General features: G+C 51.4%; 2 protein-coding genes across 4 annotated transcripts in view; one reads left to right on the plus strand and one right to left on the minus strand.

Annotated features, from left to right (window-relative positions):
• Positions 1 to 7,808, minus strand: part of STK3 (serine/threonine kinase 3) — a 375,543-nt gene extending 367,735 nt beyond the window's left edge. The window contains exon 1 of the mRNA XM_072773995.1: positions 7,790 to 7,808. The gene's annotated coding sequence lies outside the window, so the exon portion shown is untranslated. The remainder of the gene's footprint in view (positions 1 to 7,789) is intronic.
• OSR2 (odd-skipped related transciption factor 2) lies at positions 6,371 to 18,785 on the plus strand. Of its 3 annotated transcripts, none has more exons than XM_072774000.1 (4): positions 6,371 to 6,477; positions 15,574 to 16,342; positions 17,345 to 17,444; positions 18,208 to 18,785. In XM_072774000.1, the coding sequence occupies exons 2-4, from the start codon at positions 15,687 to 15,689 to the stop codon at positions 18,388 to 18,390; spliced, it is 939 nt and encodes a 312-aa protein (XP_072630101.1). In that variant the 5' UTR covers positions 6,371 to 6,477; positions 15,574 to 15,686; the 3' UTR covers positions 18,391 to 18,785. The 3 variants fall into 3 exon arrangements, with proteins under 3 accessions (XP_072630101.1, XP_072630100.1, XP_072630102.1); XM_072773999.1 differs by lacking the exon at positions 6,371 to 6,477 and adding an exon at positions 11,215 to 11,613; XM_072774001.1 differs by lacking the exon at positions 6,371 to 6,477 and adding an exon at positions 11,215 to 11,613 and having other exon boundaries at positions 18,290 to 18,785.
• The last annotated feature ends 1,002 nt before the right edge of the window (positions 18,786 to 19,787 follow it).

Here is a 19,787-nt window from a genome sequence, read left to right on the forward strand (position 1 = left end):
ATACATCAATTGTGTACATTATTATTTAGACATGTAATTACACCCTAAAAAGGGGTAAATACATTCGTATGTGGGGGGTTGATATAAGAAAATGCTATTGTATACAGACCGAAAAACATTATACTTTATTTTAAAAATATTGTAAGGGCTGGTATAAACAAGTCATAGCTTACAGATGTGTGTAAATGCTGCATGAATTCTGCACATTTACTATTTGGAGGGAAAAAAAACCTTGGTTTTAAAAATTGTTTGGACTGTATGTCCTTTTTCCTTTTTAGCAGGGTGGAGAGCCAAATGAATAGAATTACAGGGTAGAATATATAAAATACCTCCTTCAAGGAAATAAATGTGTAATAGGAACTATCTAGCCAGTTCTTTCAGGCATGGGAATCCCCTGAGGCTCGTGTAAATGTGTATGTCTCTCCTCGGTGTCACTCCAGATGTTTCTGCAGGGAAAGAATCCTCCCCATATATTGGCATTAATGCTCTGTATGTAACCTCCATGCTCAGACTTGCCCCAAGCCAAGCAGCATCCCCAGGAGAGACCCCAGGGGAGACTGGGGATCCACAGGCCCTTCCCTCTCCCCTCCCTGTGTACCTGGAAAGTCATGTTTGGTGATAAATTTTCTCCTAGGCTTGGAGAGGAGAATCAAGCCTGTAAGTATCACCAGGGAATAAGGCTCAGAAGTAAAGTTTATCAGGCAGAGAGGTCAGGCCAGGACAATTTTAAATGGTAATTAAGTCTCTCCACATTTATCTTTGGAGATTGTCGTTGGGCTGTAGCCATGGCGTGGGGGGCGGCGGGTCTGCTTATAGTTTTCACTCTGCCCCTGAGGGCAACTGAGCTACACATTTTAGCCACAGCCTCTGGCTGTCCAGTTCTTAAAAACCAGATCTTGGCTTCTAGTTGCCATGGCCAACCCCCTTCACCCCCACCTACCCCCACCCCACGCCTTTTTTATATGGCGACAGGGCCAAGAAGGTTCTAAGGCTCTCATTTTTCTTCTAGTATGTTCTGTCTCATTTCTTATCCCATGTTCCAAGACAAAAAATGATGTTCTCCTACAGAAGACCCACTCGCATGGCCTGCCTGACACCTCAGGACATATCCCACAAAGGGAATGCTGCCATGTGGTACCAGTGGTATTCGTCACAACCCACAGCAAAGTCATCCCCAGGCAAGTCCTGACAGCTTTTGTCTCCCAACCTCACCCACCTTCTTTGTTCACACCTCCCCACTCTAAGCAGGAAGTCACACACCAGTAGCCACAATCGACTAAGTAAGTAGTGACAACATGTCAAAGGGTTTCAAACAGAATCCTACTGCTCCATATAGTACTTAAAACCATAAAAGCAGCAAAGGGGACAGTGACCACTGTCCAGACCAATAACAGTATTTATGGTACTAATATATATAAGATAACATATAAAGAATCAAATACCAGGCCTCGACATCCTGTGGCAGAGACTTCTGGGCATCACCCATTATCCATTCCCCTCTTCTTTAGTAATAGAAGCCTGAATTTTAGCAAGGCATTCAGCCACCCAGAGTAAAGACAACATTTCCCAACCTCCCTTGCAGCTTGGTCTGGGTTCTGGTTTTTGTAAAATCTCCTCAAAAAAGTAGTGCTTGACCTTCATGCCTTCCTCCTTGCTGCTGCCTGGAATGTGGTTTTGGATTAAAAGTAAAAATCATTTCTTGAAGCTGATAGGACAACAAGATAGAAGGAGTCCAAATACCTGATAATCAAGGAGCTAGCCACCATATGACTCTGGCTTGCTATGTTTATGTGAGAGATAAATTAACTTCTCTAATGGTAGGGCACCTGGCACATATGACTCTTGACTTGGGGGTTGTGAGTTTGAGCCCCACGTTGGGCATAGAGATTACTTAAAAATAAAATTAAAAAAAATTAACTTCTCTGTTGTTTAAGCCCCTTCTCTGTTGGGCTTATTATTTTAGATTTTCTGATAAAGTTCAATTGTATTCTGATACAATTTCCTTTAAGATTTCATATGTCAATGACATCCCCAAATCAATTGCATCATTGTTTCACTAGATAGAACATCCAAAATAATAGCTTTGAAGCCTAAAAAAATCTATTTGTAATTTCTACTTCATGTATATAAAATAACTGAATACAATAAAATGTAATATACAGTATAGTACAGTATTCCTACTTTACAGTAAACAGTGAAAAACTCTTTTGATAAAATCTTCCTGGGGTGCCTGGGTGGCTCAGGCAGTTAAGCATCTGTCTCTAGTTCAGGTCATGATCCCAGGGACCTGGGATTCAATTATATAGGGCTTTCTGCTCAATGGGGAGCCCACTTCTCCCTCCCCCTCTGCCTGCCACTCTGCCTGCTTGTGTGCTGCTTTCTCTCTCTCTCTCTCTCTCTCTCTCTTTCTTTGTGTCAAAAAGTAAATAAATTAAATCTTTGGAAAAAAACTTCAAGGCAGATGACTTTTTCTCTAGAAATACTTGGTGCAGCAACTTAATTTTTGTACTCTTGATCACTAGAATTAGGCACTGGGTCAAATTTCTTTCCCTTGGTCTCCTTTCCAAGTCCTTGGAGGAATATGAAGAATAATTTGGGGTTGATGAGGTCAGTTCATGTTAATGGATAGGAAAGAATCATAAGTACTTACAGCACTGATATACATCCATGTCATTTAACCCTCAGAGTATTTTTAATTATCAGATTCAGAAACTGAGGCTCCAACAAGTGGCATGACTTCCACAAGTTCATAACCTATTAAGTAGGGACCTTGGATCCAGGTTTTCGGATTCATAGTGTATCATAATTACCTGTTTATTTGTCTCCCCACTAGACCATAGATCCTTATTCATTGTTATAGCCCCAGCACCAATCACAGGGCCTACTATATTAAATATCCTCAATAAATAAAACATGTTAAATGAATTAACAAGTCTAAAATCCCATTCTGCCATTGCTCCCTTGCTCTGCAAGGGTTCTACAAGCCAGTGCTCCTAATATATTCCAGGTCACTCCCAGGCCATATGGCCTGTCAAAAGAATGTGGTCAAGGCTGAGACAGAGGGGAGCAAAACTGGTGAACACACCCATATGACACACTCGTGTTCTCCTCCACACTCTCCTGGGCCTGGGCGGGCCCACCACGTAGGGCATTTGGATGCGTGCCTCATGGCCTGGGAGACAACTTGCACTTTGTGTACTTTTCCAGGGAAAGGAAAAGGCAAGCATGGTCTAACACATGTTAGAAATGCTGCTGCTTGGTGTCCTGACATCATAGCATCCACCCAGACTGATTCCTGGAGGCAGGCCCACTTGCCAGGCATGGGCTGCAGAGTACACGGGAAGAGGGGTTAGGCACAGTGAAATGGAGTATGTAGCTAAGATAGGCAGTGTGACCAGTCATTGTGACACAATGCACGGGGTAAGAATAGAATGGAGCCTTTCCACATGTCACATCCCTGTGTCTCCAGATCCATTGAAGTTGTCTAAGTTTTGAGCTTAGAGGCAAAGAGAATAGAACTCATTGCTCCTTAGGAGACCTGGATTCTCGGAAGCCAGCTGGATCTGAGCTGATATCGCTTTAAGTTCTCCCAAGGAACAATGAGGATGGGGCCAGCCTAGCTGTCTGCCACTTCCTTTACCCCTCTCTCCAGCAAGGGTGCCAGAGGAAGAAGTGCTTTTTTTTTTTTTCTTTCTGTGACTCCTTACAGGATCAGTACATGAAAACACCCTTGATTGAACCAATGGTCACCAATCATAAGGAATCTACAGCTAAATTATCACCTGGCATGATGGAAATAACATTATTGTAAAATGTTGTCATGATATTAAGGTCTTCCAATTGGAAAACCAAAAGTTAAGGCTGTGCTGGCATTCATTTTCCAATAAATGAGCTGGCTTAAATACTGACTTTCTCTCCTTGACTTGTAAAAATGAGCTAAAAATTTAAGAGAGAGTTCAATAAATATTTTAAAGATTGCTATTAAGTACAAATACTTTAACAATTTAACAGAACCAGAGGAAGCCAGCCTTCAAATCTGACCTTTCTTGTCTTTGCCCTGCTCCCAAGTCAGAATGAAATTTGGTGTCTCAAACAATAACACAACTGCCTAGAACCTGGCACATAGTACACACTCAAAAATAAGGAACAAGGAATTCTATGTGCCTTATGAGTTGGCACCTTAAAGACTTTTTCGAGTTTGTGGAGTTGGACTAAATTCAAAAATAGTATATTAATCCTCTGGTGAATATTCACAGAAACGGCTACAGGAATATACATTTTCCTTTGTTAAAAATTGTATCTGCATTCAAATATTGGCCTTGGCATTTCCTAACTAAGTACTGGCTGCTTTGAATGTTACTATGTTAAGCCATCTGCACTGGAAAGCAAAATCCTGCTAAGAAATACGATCACAGGTTGTAAAGAGATTATCATGTTCCTGATCACTATACATTATTTTATTTTATTTTATTTTATTTTAAAGATGTATTTATTTATTCATGAGAGACACACACACAGCAAGAGAGAGAGACACACGCAGAGACAAGCAAAGGGAGAAGCAGGCCCTTCGCAAGAGCCCCACGTGGGACTCCATCCCAAATCCCGGATCACGACCTGACAAACGACCTGAGCCGAAGGCAGACGCTCAACCGCTGAGGCTCCCAGGCATCCCACTATACATGTTATACTTCGAATATCTCCCTAAGAAAAGGACATATTAAAACAGCAAACTTTGTCACAATTGAGCTGAGTACTCTTACACAATCATGACTATGGGCAGCATATTCATTTTTATGTGTATTTTCAGTGGCTTCCCTGCACTGGCTCACTAAAATGAAACCTTTTTTCCTGAATCTAATAATGGACAAGAGGCTTCTCATTAGACCTGGTTTTTCAGGAACCCACCAGCGTCTGTGAGGCAAAGTGCCTTGTACTGTTCTTATTGCCCACAGTCAGAAGATCTGTGTGTGTGTTGGCGGGAGGAGGGGGGGGCGGAGGAGGGGATGCAAGTGGTCCAGTGGAGGGGGCTCATTGCCTGGCTAAGAACAGAAGTTCAAGTGAAGGTTCTAGAGAGAAAGTGCAAAGTGAAAGTTTAAAGGAAGTTGATTTGGCATAAGAAAACTACAAAGTGCCAGTTTCCTTTGGATTTTTAGATACCTGGGGTGGGGGTGGGGATTTGACCTAGTCTTAAGGTGACCAATCTGCAGGTTGAGGATCAGGCGACAACAACTTACACCTGATCTCTGGAAGCTGGTCAGTTGCCCCCCCTCCCCCGCCCCGTCCCATGGAAGATGGCAGGAAGCAAGTGAGAGCACGAGCAAAGTCTGGGAGCAGAACATGCATGACTGTTTGAGCTGCTCTCAGAGTGTCCTGTGCAGCCTCAGGGAAATCCAAGGGCACAGAAACTTCCAGCCCAGGTCCAGACACGATCCCGATCCCGCAGATTGTGACACTTCCTCATCTCCACTGGCATCACGCACTCTGACCCAGTGCAGGGAGGACTGAGAGGGTGTGGGCAGTGTGTCAAGGTGTGAGAGGAAGTGTATGCAGCAAACTCAGAATCACTAGGATGTGATAAAAATAAGAAGAGAATGCTATCTCGAGAATACTGGATGAGGGAAAGAGTGGAGAGTCCCAAATGGTGAGAAACTAAGATAAGGTGCAATGCTCCTGTGTGGTCCCTAACAGGAGCATTTCCTGAAATCATATCAATTCCAGTATTCGATTATAATTAGATTATAATCACAATAACAACAAAAATTTGCCATGAAATGGGAAGACACTGTACTACTTTCTCTCCCTCACTCTTGCCCATGCATCCCAATCCGTCTCCTTGAAGGGAATGTTCATGCTTAGATCACTTGAGGATCCTGTCATGTCTCCAAGGACTTGGGTGGTACCTCTGGAAAGTAGATGAATGAGAGCCAATGAATGAGTGAATGAGCGAATGAATGAATTAGCAGCCCTGGGCCAGGCATTTATGCCTGCAGTCTCTGGTGGAAAGAGAAATGAAGGCAAGGAGGGAAAAAGGAAGAGAGCAAATGATAAATTCCCCCACGCCTGTGATTGCCCCCAAATGTCAATTTGATCTAAGTCAGTGGTTCTCAAACTTTGGGGTGTATGAGAATTACCTGGTGGGCTTGTCCAAACAGATGGCCAGGCCCCCACTCCCAGAGTTTCTGACTCAGTAAGTGGGGCCAGAGAATCTGCATTCTTAACAAGTTTCCAGAGGTTGCTGATGCTCTTGGACCACACTTTAAGAATTGCTGCTCTAGTCAGCACTCTGGACCCATCCCAGCATCCCCAGAAACGACCTCTCTGCAGAGTATTGGAACCTCTAAGGCAATCCAAGACATTTTAGAAACAGACGACAGAGAAGGGAGAGCACAGCTGCTGGGCTCCAGCTAGCTCACTGCCACACGGAAACTGGAAATCAAGATTCTCATTTGAATTTTCTCAGTGTGAAAGCGTTGGCAAGTAAGTTTGTTTGTTTGTTTTTTAAGTGAAAGCCTAACAAAAATAGGTTTGCACATTCCGTCCTAGTCCTTTCCGAGGATCTTTTCAGAGCGAGAGGGCTGGGACAGTCCCGCGTTGGGCAAGTGGAGGTGACCACAGGGCCACCAGCCTCAGGGCCTTCCCCCTCCCTCCGCACAGCCTGGCCTTGGCCTTCGCTGCTCAGGTCCTCTTCTTAGTCACGAACACCAGCGGGCTCCGTTCGAGAAGCACCGTGAATTCCCAGGTGCCTGGACTCGGGGTCTGGCCGGGCTTTCTCTTTCGAGGCGGACTGTAGTCTGCTTCCTGGGCTCGGCGGCGCCGGGCGGGCTGGGGACGGGCCTGGGCCGCGGAAGCCCCCCGGAGCCCCCCGGAGCCCCCCGGAGCCCCCCGGAGCCCCCGCCCCGCCCTGGGCCCGAGCTGCCCGCCCCGGGCCGCCGCGCTCCCCGCGCCCAGCACGTGCCTCGGCGGCCGGCTCTGGGCCCAGCCCGTCACCTGCGGGGCTCCTCCGGGGCTCCTCCCGGGCTCCTCTCACGCAGCGGGGCCCTTCGCAGCGTCACGCGCCCCCCGAGGGGCGGAAGGGTCGCGGGGCGGCCTGGGCCCGGCGCCCGCCCGCCGCTGCCGCACACCCGGGGAAGCCTAACCCCGCGCGCCCAGGCTTCGGGGGGCCTCGCCTCGGGTGCCCACCCCCTGCTGCGGCCCGGGGCCGGCGACCCCTCCCGGGCACCCCCTGCGGCGCGGGCCGCCCTCCTGCCCCGGAGCAGCCCGCGAGGCGACCCGCCGGCCGCCCTCGGGACGCAGCGGGGCCGGGACTGGGCGGCCGGCAGCGGCCCCTCGAGCCCCCCGGCGCCCCCCGCACGCGTCTTGGCGCTCGCTCTCCGGCTGCAGGAGCAGGTCGGCCCGGAGGGGACCCCGGCGCGGCCCCGCGCGAGGGCCGGGAGGACGCAGACGCCCGGGCGCGCGGGCCGGCCTCCCCACACGGTCCCCCGCAAACCTCTCCTGCCTGTCCCGCGGGGCGGGGGCGGGGTCGGGGCCCCGGAGTCGGCTGGAACCGGCGCTACTCGGCGCGCGACCGCCCGCAGGCTCCCCGCGCCGGGGCCGCCCCGGGTCTCCTCCCTGCCCTGCCAAGTCGGAGTCCCCCGGAGCCCGGAGCGGCGCCGTGAGTCCGAACCCGCCGCAGAAAAGCCCCACCAGGCGGGAAGTCGCCGGGGGCCTCGCGTGGGGTCGAGCAGCCTGTGGGCCCCGACGGCGGGCCGAGGCCTCCTCTCCGGCAGTCCTGCGGCGCACAGGACCCTACCTCCGCGGCCGAGGGGCTCAGGTCCAGGTGGAAGCGGTTCTGCCGCGGCGGGGCGGCCGCCGGCTACGCACACGCGCCCCGGAGCCTGCGGCCGGTGACCACCGGGCCCCTGGGCCGGGAAGTGCCCGGCGCTTGCCTCCAGGGGGCGCTGCGACTCTTCCCGCGGCCCGCGGAGCTCGGCCCGCGGCGGTGCCTTCCCAGCCGGTCCCGGTGTAGAGCGCCCACTGGAACATACTTTTTGAAAAGATAAAATTCTTAGTCGCTTGGTCCCTGTTCCACACCCTCAGTTCGAAGCCCGGTGCCCGGGAGCCTCCCCTAGGTTTTCACGGGCCCGCTCACTGCCCGCGGCCGCAGCACACACGCCCCGAGAACTGCGGGATCTGGGAGAGCCGCGAACAGTGCGGGAAGTTCAAATGCAAAAGGTCCCCGCCCTAAAGAGGCTGAGGACGGCTCGGAGAAAGGGAGGCAAGTTCTCAGAGAAAATGGCAGCTGGAATCCCTGGAGAAAAAGATGGGGTCACCATAATTTGTGTCTTAAAGGGTAAACATTTTTAGGATAATCGCAGTGCGCGCTAAGAATTAACCGCCAGGAAGCCTGTTGTCTGACACCTGCTCGCTGCTTAACCGGCGGAGCCTCCTGGGTGGGCCGTGGCGGGGGCAGAGGGGACTACTCTGCGGGCGCTTTCCTCCTCCAACCCAGCTTCCTCTCTCCGGCCTTCACCCCGTCCTCCAGGGGCGTAAACTTTCGGCGGTTCAGGTTTGAGCAGCAGCTGCTCGCGCGCCCCTCGTCAGTCTGTTAGCCACCGCCTTGGAAGCGTCCTCGGTGCAGAAAACCCAGAAGCCCAGAGCGAAGACAGCAGATGACCACGTCCGCGGAAATGTCAGCCTGAACCGGCCGCGCAGCTCCCGGGGACGCAGGGCAGCGGGACTGCCGCGCAGAGCTTCAGATCCCGGGAGCAGCCGGGCCGCGGCAGGCGACAGGACTTCACTCTCCGCACACCTGGACCCCACGACTCGCCGTGGGCGGGGGCCTGTCTTCCCAGCCGAGCCTTGGCGCGCGGGGAGGCCGGCGGGTGAGGCTGCTCCGGGGCGGGCCCCCACCCGGCGTGCGCTCTGGATGCTGGCGTGAGCAAGGGGCTCGCTGGGGCCGAGCGAGGAGAAAGCCAAGGGCCCACCGGGGTGGGCGCGGAGGTGGCTCGGGGAGCCCTGCGCGCGGCGCGAAGCTCAGCCACGGGCTCGCCCTCGGCCTGGAGCGCGCACCTGCCTGGTGCGGCGGCGGGGCCTGGGGACTGCGTAGGCGCTGCCCGCCACGCGGCTTCCCCAAAGCCCGGAACTCGTCGACTCTTCCCTACCTTTCAAGCAACAGCAGCCCTCGGGCCGGCGTAGCCCAGACTCCACTGTGGAATTTCGGAAGCTGGGGTGGGCGAGGTAAACACGTTTATGAAAAAACCTGGGCTCAGGAGGTTTGCGGAAAGAGGGCGCAACTCGTGGGTGGTTGGCAGTGCTGTCCACCCCGCAGGAACAGCTGGCGGTGCCTCGCACACACACACACACACACACACACACACACACACTGAGCGGGTAGGTGTGAAGCCGGCCGCTGGGGAGTTGCCTCCACTTTGGGAGAGGAAAGACGAAGCGTAGGAACGCTCTTCAGGTCACCACCCCGGGTGTGTGTGTCCTGGGGGTCTGAAAGAAGAGAAAGTTCACTCCAAATCTTCCAAATTGAGAAAAGCTGCGGAAGGAATGAGGTGGTTAGAGAGAGGGGACCACAGGCATCTCGGTACTTGGAGCTCAGGACTGAGCGCTGAAATGAAAGCACCCCTACAGAACCAGTAGGGGAAACGTGTTGTTGTTGATGTTGTTGTTGTTGTTGTTTTAAACCCCTGAACTCTTAGGCATTCTGCTTCTTCCACGCTGTTTGTCAAATCCACTTTAAGCAGTTAAAGACTGGAGGATATTAAATACTTGGTTCTCCATTCCAAGCTCACTTTTTAACCTTTGAGAATTTGAAATTGGAAAAAAAAAAAAAAAGGTAAAAAAAGGATCTACTATCCCTGGGTTACGTTTTACCAAAGGAACGAAATATTCCGTCCATCTGGGCATAAATAAAATAGAAGGAATTGTATCTTAATACAGCACTATCTCGTAGCTTCTGCCAGGCTCACCACTCACTGTTTAACCTCTGGACAGGTTATAGTCTTCTGCTCTTATTTGTCCACTACCCCGCACAATGAGATTATTTGACCTGTCCTTTGGGGCGGCACATCCAGCACCAACTTTTGACCAAATTCAACTTTTGAATTTTGAGAGCTGGAGCATTTTGGCTGGAAAACGTGCCCCTCAGAGCGCGAACTTGCCGGGGGCTAACGCAAATCCCCTCCAGTGACTCCTTTGGGACGAAAGGCGTTTTGCTCAATGTTGTTCACGCAGATCTCATCTGGAAAGAAGCTATTTAAAATGAGTGTGTCATTCCCTTTCTGTTACTCGATCACCCTACTTACAGCGTAGCTGAAGTGTGTTCTGCAATTACACTCACACAGAACCAGACATTTAGAAGAACCTGAAGAAATGTATCACTACACCAAATTCGATTAAGTTTCCTGGAGACTGAACAAAGAATGGTATTTCTTTTTCTGGGAATGAAGATGTACATGTTTTGAGAAGCTACAATAGTATTTTCCGAAAATTTTTAAATGATCGTTCTTCACCCATTCCAGATGGATTCTGTATTGTTTACCAAAGGGTCGCAGATGCCCACCCTTTAACCAAGTTGGTTAACTGCTTGTAAAATGTGCACTGGCTGATTAAGCCTTAAATATTGGAAGAAATTTCTGGGACATTCTACATATGTCTTTGCAGCAATTGCGGAATCAATCAATTGTCATCTCTAAAACCAAACTTCGTTTAGAAAACAGCAAGCAAAAGCAGACTACAGTTATAATCGTAATTGACAAAAAGTATGTGCAAAGCTGTACTTAAAATTGAGGGAAGGGTGATGTATCTTGGAGAATGCGATCTAGAACCGATTGGTTTTACTCTACGGAGAAGATGGTTATATTAAACTTGTTAAGATGTTGAAATTAGTCTGGAGAGCGCGAAGTAAAACTACAAAATGCCCGCAGGGTCTTCAGGAAGCAAAGAACCAGTTCGGTTTCTAACACTACGAGGAGAAGTGGCACCGCGAAGGAAAGAGGGTGGGCTTTGCTGCGAGTGAGCTTTGAGCCGAGTCACCTTCGGCTCATCTCGGCAACAGGGAAACCTCGGGCAAACCTGCTCCTTTAAGACCCAGTTGCTATCCAAACACAAGTAAACAGAGTGGACCATTAGCGGGCGCCGGGCGCGGAGGCGGAGCCAGGCTCGAGGGCCCCGCGCCGCCGCGGGACGCCCGCCCGAAGGGGAGGCGGGGCTGCTACTAAAGCCCCGGACGCCGCGCGGCGGGCAGCCCGGGGAGGGACGCGGGCGGGAACGGAGCTCCGGGCGCTCGCGGCTGGAGGGGGATGGCCCTGCGAGCCTGCGGGCCCCGAGCTGAGCTGGAGTCGGCGGCCGCAGGCAGGCGGAGGCGCGGGGTTCCGGGCGAGCGCTGAGCGCCGGCTCTACCCGCCCTCGGGTTTTGCAAACTCCGCGTGGACGGAGCTGGACCTCGGCGAGGATCCGCTCTCCTGTTGTGCTGCTCGTCGACCTCCGGACCATGTCCGCGGCTCCCGGGATTCCGCTCGGAGAAAGGAGTTTGCCCGGCGTGGGCCCAGTGACCTTCCCGAGCTCCGCGCCTCGCCACCTGGGCCGGGTCTGAGCGGCGCCGCCCGGCGGACCTTTCTGCGGGAGGTGAGTGTCCGCCCCGGGAGGGAGCTGCAGCCGCCCAGGGAAGGAGGGGAGCGGGGGTGCTCGGATCCTCGGCCGGGCGTGCCGCGAGTCCGGGGAAAGGAGATCCTCCGGGTGCGATCCTGGGGCATCGTGTCTCTCACTCGGTGGGATCCCCGGCACTCCGCCCGCAGCCGGCACTCAGGGACACACACTGTTAGGTGTCGATTGCAGTTTTGTTTTCGACATCGGCACATAGCATTCATCCAGGCTTTTATAAAAGCTGACCCAAAGTACGCTGAGATAAAACCCCACAGTCGTGTGGCGCTTCTGACGCTGCGGTAGTGCTCCTGGTCCGCGCGTCCCGGGGCAGCCGCGGCGGCGCAGCGCGAACGCGCGGGGACTCTCGCTGCCGGCCTAGCCAGCGCGCGGCGAGAGGGGAGCAAGAGTTCAGTCCTAGGTGATTCTCCAGCCTCGTAGCCGGCCTTTTGATTTCCCTCCCACCCTCCAGTCCTGGAGGAGCGAGCCGAAGGCAGATTCCCCGGGGATTCATACGCCTGGATTCCCGTAGCAGAGCTACAGAGAAAGGACTGGCGGTTGCAGGGAAGGAGGGAGAAAAAGGTGTTTGTGGAGGGAGCGCTGGATCCGTCTCCCTACCTGTTGGCGGAGAACAAAAGAGGGTTGGCGTTTCCGAAGCGAAACGGCGCAGACAGCTCCTTTCTCTGCTAAACAAACTGCAGTCTTGAACAGAACAAGAAAACACGCAGGGGGAGCGAGGAAGCGGAGAGAAACAGAACCCTGATTATGCGGAAGGCATCTTAATTTAATTAACTCCTTGGGAAGGCAGAGGCGCTGCGAAGGGGGCAGGAACTTCCCAGCCGTTTCCTTCTGTTCACCTGATCCAGACTTATTTCAACATTATTACTTTTTAAGTGATCTAGTCCTTATATCTACTAGGACTATTGCTCTTATTTATGTAAAATTCCACTGTGGCTTGGGCTGAAATTCAGCGAGTCTATGGACCCATCAAGTCATTTCTCTCACACCAACACACAGATTTTAGCAGATGACCCCTGACTGTATATTATTTTTAGATAACTCAGTGTAATAGCAGCATTACCAAAGAGCAAGACTTCATCAAATTACCACATACCTTCCCCCCCCCAATGTTTTGAAAGCTTCACTAAACTGAAATTAGTTGTGTACACATCTCACTTGTTGACAACCAGTGACCTAAATTTTACAAAACTTCTATACATGCCTGGAAATCCCTGTGAAGAAGACTGCTGAAAGAAAACTAGCCTCTGCTCCACCAAAATATTAATGTCTTTTCACGGGTTCTTTCCTTGTAAAATTAAAAGTAAGGAGTGGTCCGAAAAGGAGTAGAGAGAAATGACAGCAGAGGAGGAGGATGATCGCTGTTATTGCCTGAAACTCAGTGTGGGAATTACATGCTCAACTCTAGACAAAACGAAAGTACTTTAAATCTCTTCGTTGACTTAAAATATCTTTTGACGTATATTTCTAGCAACTCAGTGGGAGAGTGGAAATCTAAATTCTCTAATTACTTATGGCAAAAGTGTTTGGTGGATATTTAGGTCTGTTCTGTTTGTAAAAGTGTTGAAGTCACCAATGGTTTGCTCTTCCTCTATGAAGAAACTATCTGTCCTGCAAATTAAAATGAAAACTTACTATGAAATACACTTTTGTGCCATTTTGGATCTGAACTGTAATAGAGCTGCTAATTTTTGTTATAAACCCCTTGAAGAAGGGAAGGAAGATGGCACTCCGCTTTCTGCTGGCAGAATTAACATGTAATGTTTAGGGCAGATTTCACTTAGTGCATGTGACATGGAGCTCACAGGTGGTGATATTCCTTCAGTTGACAACCTCCCTCACCCCCCACAACAGTGGTAGGAGTTGTACTTCACCTCCTGTATTTATTTCTAAGAAATCTAGTCTGGGAATACGCCCAAATAATAATTTCAATTTCCTCTCTATGGGGGAGACCACTTTTTAACTAGGGGAAAAATAATATTTTGAATCTCTGGAAAATCCTCATTACACAAAAAGAAGGAAATAAAAGTGCAATTTATTTTTTTAATGGAAGAGGAAATAATCAGAATACCGGGGATGTTAGTAGAATCCTTTTTTTTTTTCCTTTCCTGCCTTTCTAGGAGGGCTTGAGTGTTGCCACTGAACAAAAATGAATCGTGATTTGTGGTGGGAAAGTGTATTACTAATGGAGGTTTACAGTTTCGGTTGAATGGTCTGAGACCCTCTGACGGTTACACACCTCTCATTAACTCCCAGTCCGAACTCCCAGACCGAATGCACCAGGCCGAGGCGGTTCATTAATAAATCCCGGTCTCTGCGCACTCCAGGCAGAAGAGGCGGGAGAGGAGGTGTGGGCCTCCGGGGGCGACCGAATTCTGACTTGTCAGAGCGCGTCATTAGCGCGGTCCCCCGCGTCGGCCCTCGGAGCCACGGGCACACTTCCCAGGCGGCTGGAGAGGATTCCGGCGCGCAGGGCGGTGGGCGGTGAGGGCAAGACCCGACCGACTTTCCCACCTTCCTGCTGGGTTCAAACGCCGGGCTTCGGGGTCGGTGGCTCTTAGCTGCGCGCCTGCCCCGCTCGGCGAAGGGGCTTAGCTGTGAGCCACCCACCTGGCTGCGCTGGGAGCTGCCCTCCGAGGCGGAGGCGGAGGCGGAGGCGAGGCCCAGGTCCGCTGAACGGCGGCCGGCGGTGGGAAACAGTGGGCCCACCCTGGGTACAGGTGAGCAGCCCCGAGCGGCCGGGGTCTGAAGTCCGACCTCTGTGTTGCCATTCGGGGCGCAGGGAGATGGGAGTGTGTGCGCCCCGCTTAGGCCCAGGCCGCGCTCGTCTTCCCGCAGATAAACGAGCTTCCTCCAGGCCCGCAAAGCCGCACTGTGCCCCGCCGGCTGCGGCTCCCCTGCTGCCCCTCCCGTACCCCTTCCTAGGGAGCCCACTCTCCTCTCCACTCCTCTTTTCTCCTCTACTGAGGCCTCCCTGGTGTAGGAGCGCGCCCGGTGCCAGCCCGGGAATCCGCGCTCGGTCTGGGAGAAGGGGTTCCGGCCTTAGGGAGGTTCTCCGCCCACCTACCCCTATCCCGCACCACCGCACCCCACCCCCTGGGAGTCTGAACCATCGGGAAGGGATCTTGGTGGGGGGTGGGAGGGGACGGCCCCTGGGAAGGAGGAGGGGGGCAATCCTAGGCTGAACCTGGCCCCCGAAGTGTCACTTTCCTTTCCTGCGGCCCCGTCACCGCTGATAAATGGGACTGAGGCAGAGGAAGGAAAAAGAGGACCTCCGAGGTCAGCGTGGGGCCAGACCGGCCCTTCCTAGGACCCTGCGGCCCCGGAGCGCAAAGTGCACCCCCGCTGCGCTCCAGCACCCGGGAACGGCGGCGCTGGGCGGGGCAGGCGGCGGGGCGCAGCGTGTGACCGGCAGCACCGACTCTACCGGCCCTCGGGGTGGTCCCCCAGGGAGCTCGGGGGCGCCCAGGCGACAGCAGCGGCCCTAGGCCTGCCGGTATTGGCGTCGCGCGCCATTGCGTTTGCCCGAGCTTCGCGGGACAGGGTGGGGTGGGTGGGCAGAACTGGGTGCTGCCTCCGCTAGCGCACCCTGCACACACACGCCGCCCGTCTTTCTCTCTCCCGGGACCTGGGTCTTCCGTCCGTGGGTGCCCGCAAGCCGACCTTCCTGCGGGCGCCCACGGAAGGGCCTCCAGGGTGCCCCGCTCGCCAGAAGGCCACTTCCTGGCCCGCCTGACACCCGGGCCCCAGGGCCGAGCTGGTGCAGACTGGCCTGGCAGGCGCTCAGCACTCCTTTGGGGGACCCCGGAGTGGAGGGAGGAGGAGGACTTTGAAGGAAGGTGCGGGAAGCCGCGCCGGCGCCACAGGAAAGGCCGAGCCGGCTTGGGTAACAGTCACAACTCTCCCTCTCTTCCCCTGCATTTTTAGGGTCTTACCTGCGTGCTGTTGTCTCTCTGGGTTTTCACCGGAGCCCCACGCCCACCTGCCTCTGAGTCCTGGAAGACAGGGGCGGTTCCCTCCGCCCCCCAGCACCCGGGAAAATGGGGAGCAAGGCCCTGCCGGCGCCCATCCCGCTCCACCCGTCGCTGCAGCTCACCAATTACTCCTTCCTTCAGGCCGTGAACACCTTCCCAGCCGCGGTGGACCACCTGCAGGGCCTGTATGGCCTCAGCGCCGTGCAGACCATGCACATGAACCACTGGACGCTGGGGTACCCCAACGTGCACGAGATCACCCGCTCCACCATCACCGAGATGGCGGCGGCGCAGGGCCTCGTGGACGCGCGCTTCCCCTTCCCGGCTCTGCCCTTTACCACCCACCTCTTCCACCCCAAGCAGGGAGCCATTGCCCACGTCCTCCCAGCCCTGCACAAGGACCGGCCCCGTTTTGACTTTGCCAATTTGGCAGTGGCTGCCACGCAAGAGGACCCCCCTAAGATGGGAGACCTGACCAAGCTGAACCCGGGGCTGGGCAGCCCCATCTCGGGGCTCAGTAAATTGACTCAGGACAGAAAGCCCTCCCGAGGGAGGTTGCCCTCCAAAACGAAAAAAGAGTTTATCTGCAAGTTTTGCGGCAGACACTTTACCAAATCCTACAACTTGCTCATCCACGAGAGGACCCACACAGATGAGAGGCCATACACGTGTGACATCTGCCACAAGGCCTTCAGGAGGCAGGATCATCTGCGGGATCACAGGTGAGGTGGGGAATGAGGTTGGCCTGGGAAGGGAAGGCAACTTTGTCCAGAGTACCGAGTCCTGAGAGAGATTCCAAATGTCCCTAAAATCCCCTCTGAACTAGAATATATCCCCCAAAGGCCCTTGCTGGCCAGCTACAGTGGACCTCCAACATTTACCTTTTTCCTCTGCGGCCTCCTACTCCGACCTGTCCTTGTTTGGAATGCCGGAGGGCCTTTCCTCATCCTTAGGCAGTTACAATCTGGTGGGTTGGCCTCGGCCCTGAGATCAGTTTCCCCTTGATCTGTTGCCAAGGGGGGCGGGGGGAAGGGCAGTGGGTAAAGCCAAGGGACCCCTAAGACCTTCCTGCGGTGGGTAGTAGTCCGGGCTGCTGTCAAAACCACTTCTAGAAATGTCCCTTGGACACCGCTACTGGGTTCCCTTCCTTCCCTATCTCCCCACCCCTCAGGTGCACCCCAGAGCCTACCAAGCCTATTTTATTTATGGGGGTCTTGAGATCACTGACTTTAGAAACAGCCCCTCACAGCCTGCCCCCCAAGACCTTAAACTCTACATTAATAAACGGCAACTGAAGAAATACTATAAGTGTTTTCCTCTGGGGAAAAACTTCCCAGGAGAGAGGTTGGAGATCTCTTTGGACTCTACTTGCAATTCCACAGGGCTAGGACTTCAGTTGGGATTCTCCACGGCTGTTTAGGGATTTGCTAAAATAGTTCCCTTAAATTCTATCTTGCCTAACATCCCAATTTGGCCAGTTTAAGTACCAGAGAAAACCATACAGACCAAGAAAGACTCATTCCGGCACAATTTTGAGCTCCAGAACAGCCAGAGAGGGCGATCAAGTGTAGATAAAGCCGGAGGAAAAAATACAATCTAAAAATATAAATAAAGGGAATCCTGTTTCTTTTGTCCTTTTGCGACTTCCTTTGGAATAACTGTCAAAAGAAACTCCTCACCATGGTGGTAAAACCATTTCAATGAAACCTTATATTGATTTACAGGTATATCCATTCCAAAGAAAAACCTTTCAAATGTCAGGAGTGTGGGAAAGGATTTTGTCAGTCTAGAACTCTAGCAGTTCACAAAACTTTACATATGCAGGTAAGTTTGTTTTCTTGTTTAAAGACAATGGCTGGTTTCGTTTTATCATTTTCGCTCTTAAAAGGTGTTCAATGGCAGGCACTTTCTCTTAAAAGGCCATGTTAGATTTAGTTTTCTAGGTGGGGAAAACACTCAACCTTTTTATATACACACCAAAAAAGTAATCTTACTTAACACAAAACATTATTATATTTTTCTTAAAGAAAAGGCCATTCTCTATATTTCTAAATTCTAATTTTAGAATTATTATTCCCCCCCATCTGATCTGCCCTGCATTTAAAGCTTTCGTGTTTGAGAGGAAATAAAGGTAATTTTGATAATGGAGGCATGATGAAATCCCATATGCTCACTCTCCCAGGGGCCTCATAATTTGTAGTTTACAGAACATTGAGGAATAGTTTAATTTTCCAGCAAAGAGGAGTCTTATTGCCTGGGAGAATGTCATTCCTTAAGAGAGGATTAGCGTTTTTCCTTCCTCCTTTTCCTGCCTGTGACACGGTGATGAAATGTAAAGAGCTGGAAATCACAAAGCCCACCACGGTGGCCACCGGTAGTTATCAGTGCAATTGGGCCTCTGTGTGTGCCTGCAAGTGTGTTTCTGCGATTGGAGGATTAGGAGCCAGATTTGTTCCTGCAAGTCCCCTCTTTTGTTGTCGTGCACGTGTTAGGTTAATGCTTGTGATACCGATAAGACAGAAACTATTGAGAAGGGTGCGGTGGTGGTGTGAAGGATTAATCCTTTGCTTGCTTCACATCTGAACAGGAATCTCCACACAAATGTCCCACATGTGGAAGAACCTTTAATCAGAGAAGTAATCTGAAAACTCACCTTCTCACCCATACAGACATCAAGCCCTACAGCTGCGAGCAGTGCGGCAAAGTGTTCAGGCGAAACTGTGATCTGCGGCGGCACAGCCTGACTCACACCCCGAGGCAGGACTTCTAGAGAAGCCCAGGATGTGTCCCATGCTGCCGCCGCTCCCCTCCCCAGACACCTCTCCAAGCCTCCCACCCAGGGGTCGCACCCCCAACCCCTTACTGACCCCAGCTCCTCCCCTGCAGCAGCCGCACCTGCAGCTCCAGGGAGTTAACTCTTCTTCTCGAGAACTGAAAACTGTAGAAAGCCACACCAGTACATCCCTTCACAAAGAGCATATGCTAGTTTCTTGTAGATATTCACAGCTCATTTTAGAGCTCTGTACATAATGTCATGGGTCTTTGTTTTGTTGTTTTGTCTTGTTTGTTTTTGTATCTTGTTGGATGCACCTAGATATGGAAAATGGAAGCCAAATTTATCTTTAAAGAGTGTATTTTCAAAATAAAACTTCTTGTTTGTTTCAACACTTCTGCAAAAGTGTCTTACTATTTAACTTTGTTTTTTCTTCTGGGTTCTGGAAGAGTAGGATGCCTCTAAAATATTCAATCCTTTTAAAATATTTTATTTATTTATTCGAGAGAGAGGCAGAGACATAGGGGAGAAGCAGGCTCCTTGTGGGGAGCCTGTGCAAGACTTGATTCCAGGACCCTGGGATCATGCCCTGAGTGTGAAGGCAGACACAACCACTGAGCCACCCTCACATCCCTAAAATATTCAATATTGAGAGGGTTCTTTGTCCCTAGGTTTTAAAAATGAGACTTCTCACATTTTTTTTTACTGAAACTTCAGCTCTTCCCTTTCTGTATTGTGGCAATTTGGAATTGGAATTTTTGTTTTTCAAAGATATTAAAATTGATATCCTTAAGTTTTTATCCCTTTTTGTTTATTCTAATTCCTTATATATTATGCCTTCAGATAAAAGCAATATAATGATCATTATTAATAACATACAACGCCATGACTGCCCTACCTGAAAGCGCAAGGTGAGAAAAGTCCTTGACCTAATGTCAAAATTTATGATGGACAACTTCTCTTACCATCAGCTTCGAACACTATGACTTAGCACTATAGACACTTTATTTTGGTTTCAGGAGAGAGCCTAATAATCCTCCTATAGAAGAGCGCAGGAAGGTACAACCTTTAGAAGACGGCAGGCAAGAGGAGAAAGGAGAAACTACTTAGCCGTGAAAATATTTCTTTCCTAAGGTGGAGATGCTTTCTTCTAGAAGGTTCAGCTTTCTTTGCAAAGCAAACTAAGTTAGGTCCCTTGCAAAGTCTCCATCACTGGTTGGCCTTTTGTCCCTGGGAAAATGCCAAAAGTATAGGTACTCTGTATGGAGCTCATGGCAAGTATATAATAATCTCCTGAGGCATTTCAACCTTTCCCAGATGGTTCCTGGGGAATCTGACCCTGGTATCATGATAGACAACCTGTATAGGATTTGAGTGGAAGGCTTTAGATACAG

This window comes from Canis lupus, chromosome 14 (genome assembly GCF_048164855.1).
Source record: "Canis lupus baileyi chromosome 14, mCanLup2.hap1, whole genome shotgun sequence".
NCBI lineage: Eukaryota > Metazoa > Chordata > Mammalia > Carnivora > Canidae > Canis > Canis lupus.

Excerpts from the sequence above, each read along its gene's own strand:
- OSR2 (XM_072774000.1), top strand. The coding sequence starts at position 15,687 with ATGGGGAGCAAGGCCCTGCCGGCGCCCATCCCGCTCCACCCGTCGCTG. Across the intron at positions 16,343-17,344 it reads GATCATCTGCGGGATCACAG|GTATATCCATTCCAAAGAAA; the intron begins GTGAGGTGGGGA and ends ATTGATTTACAG. Across the intron at positions 17,445-18,207 it reads ACAAAACTTTACATATGCAG|GAATCTCCACACAAATGTCC; the intron begins GTAAGTTTGTTT and ends ACATCTGAACAG.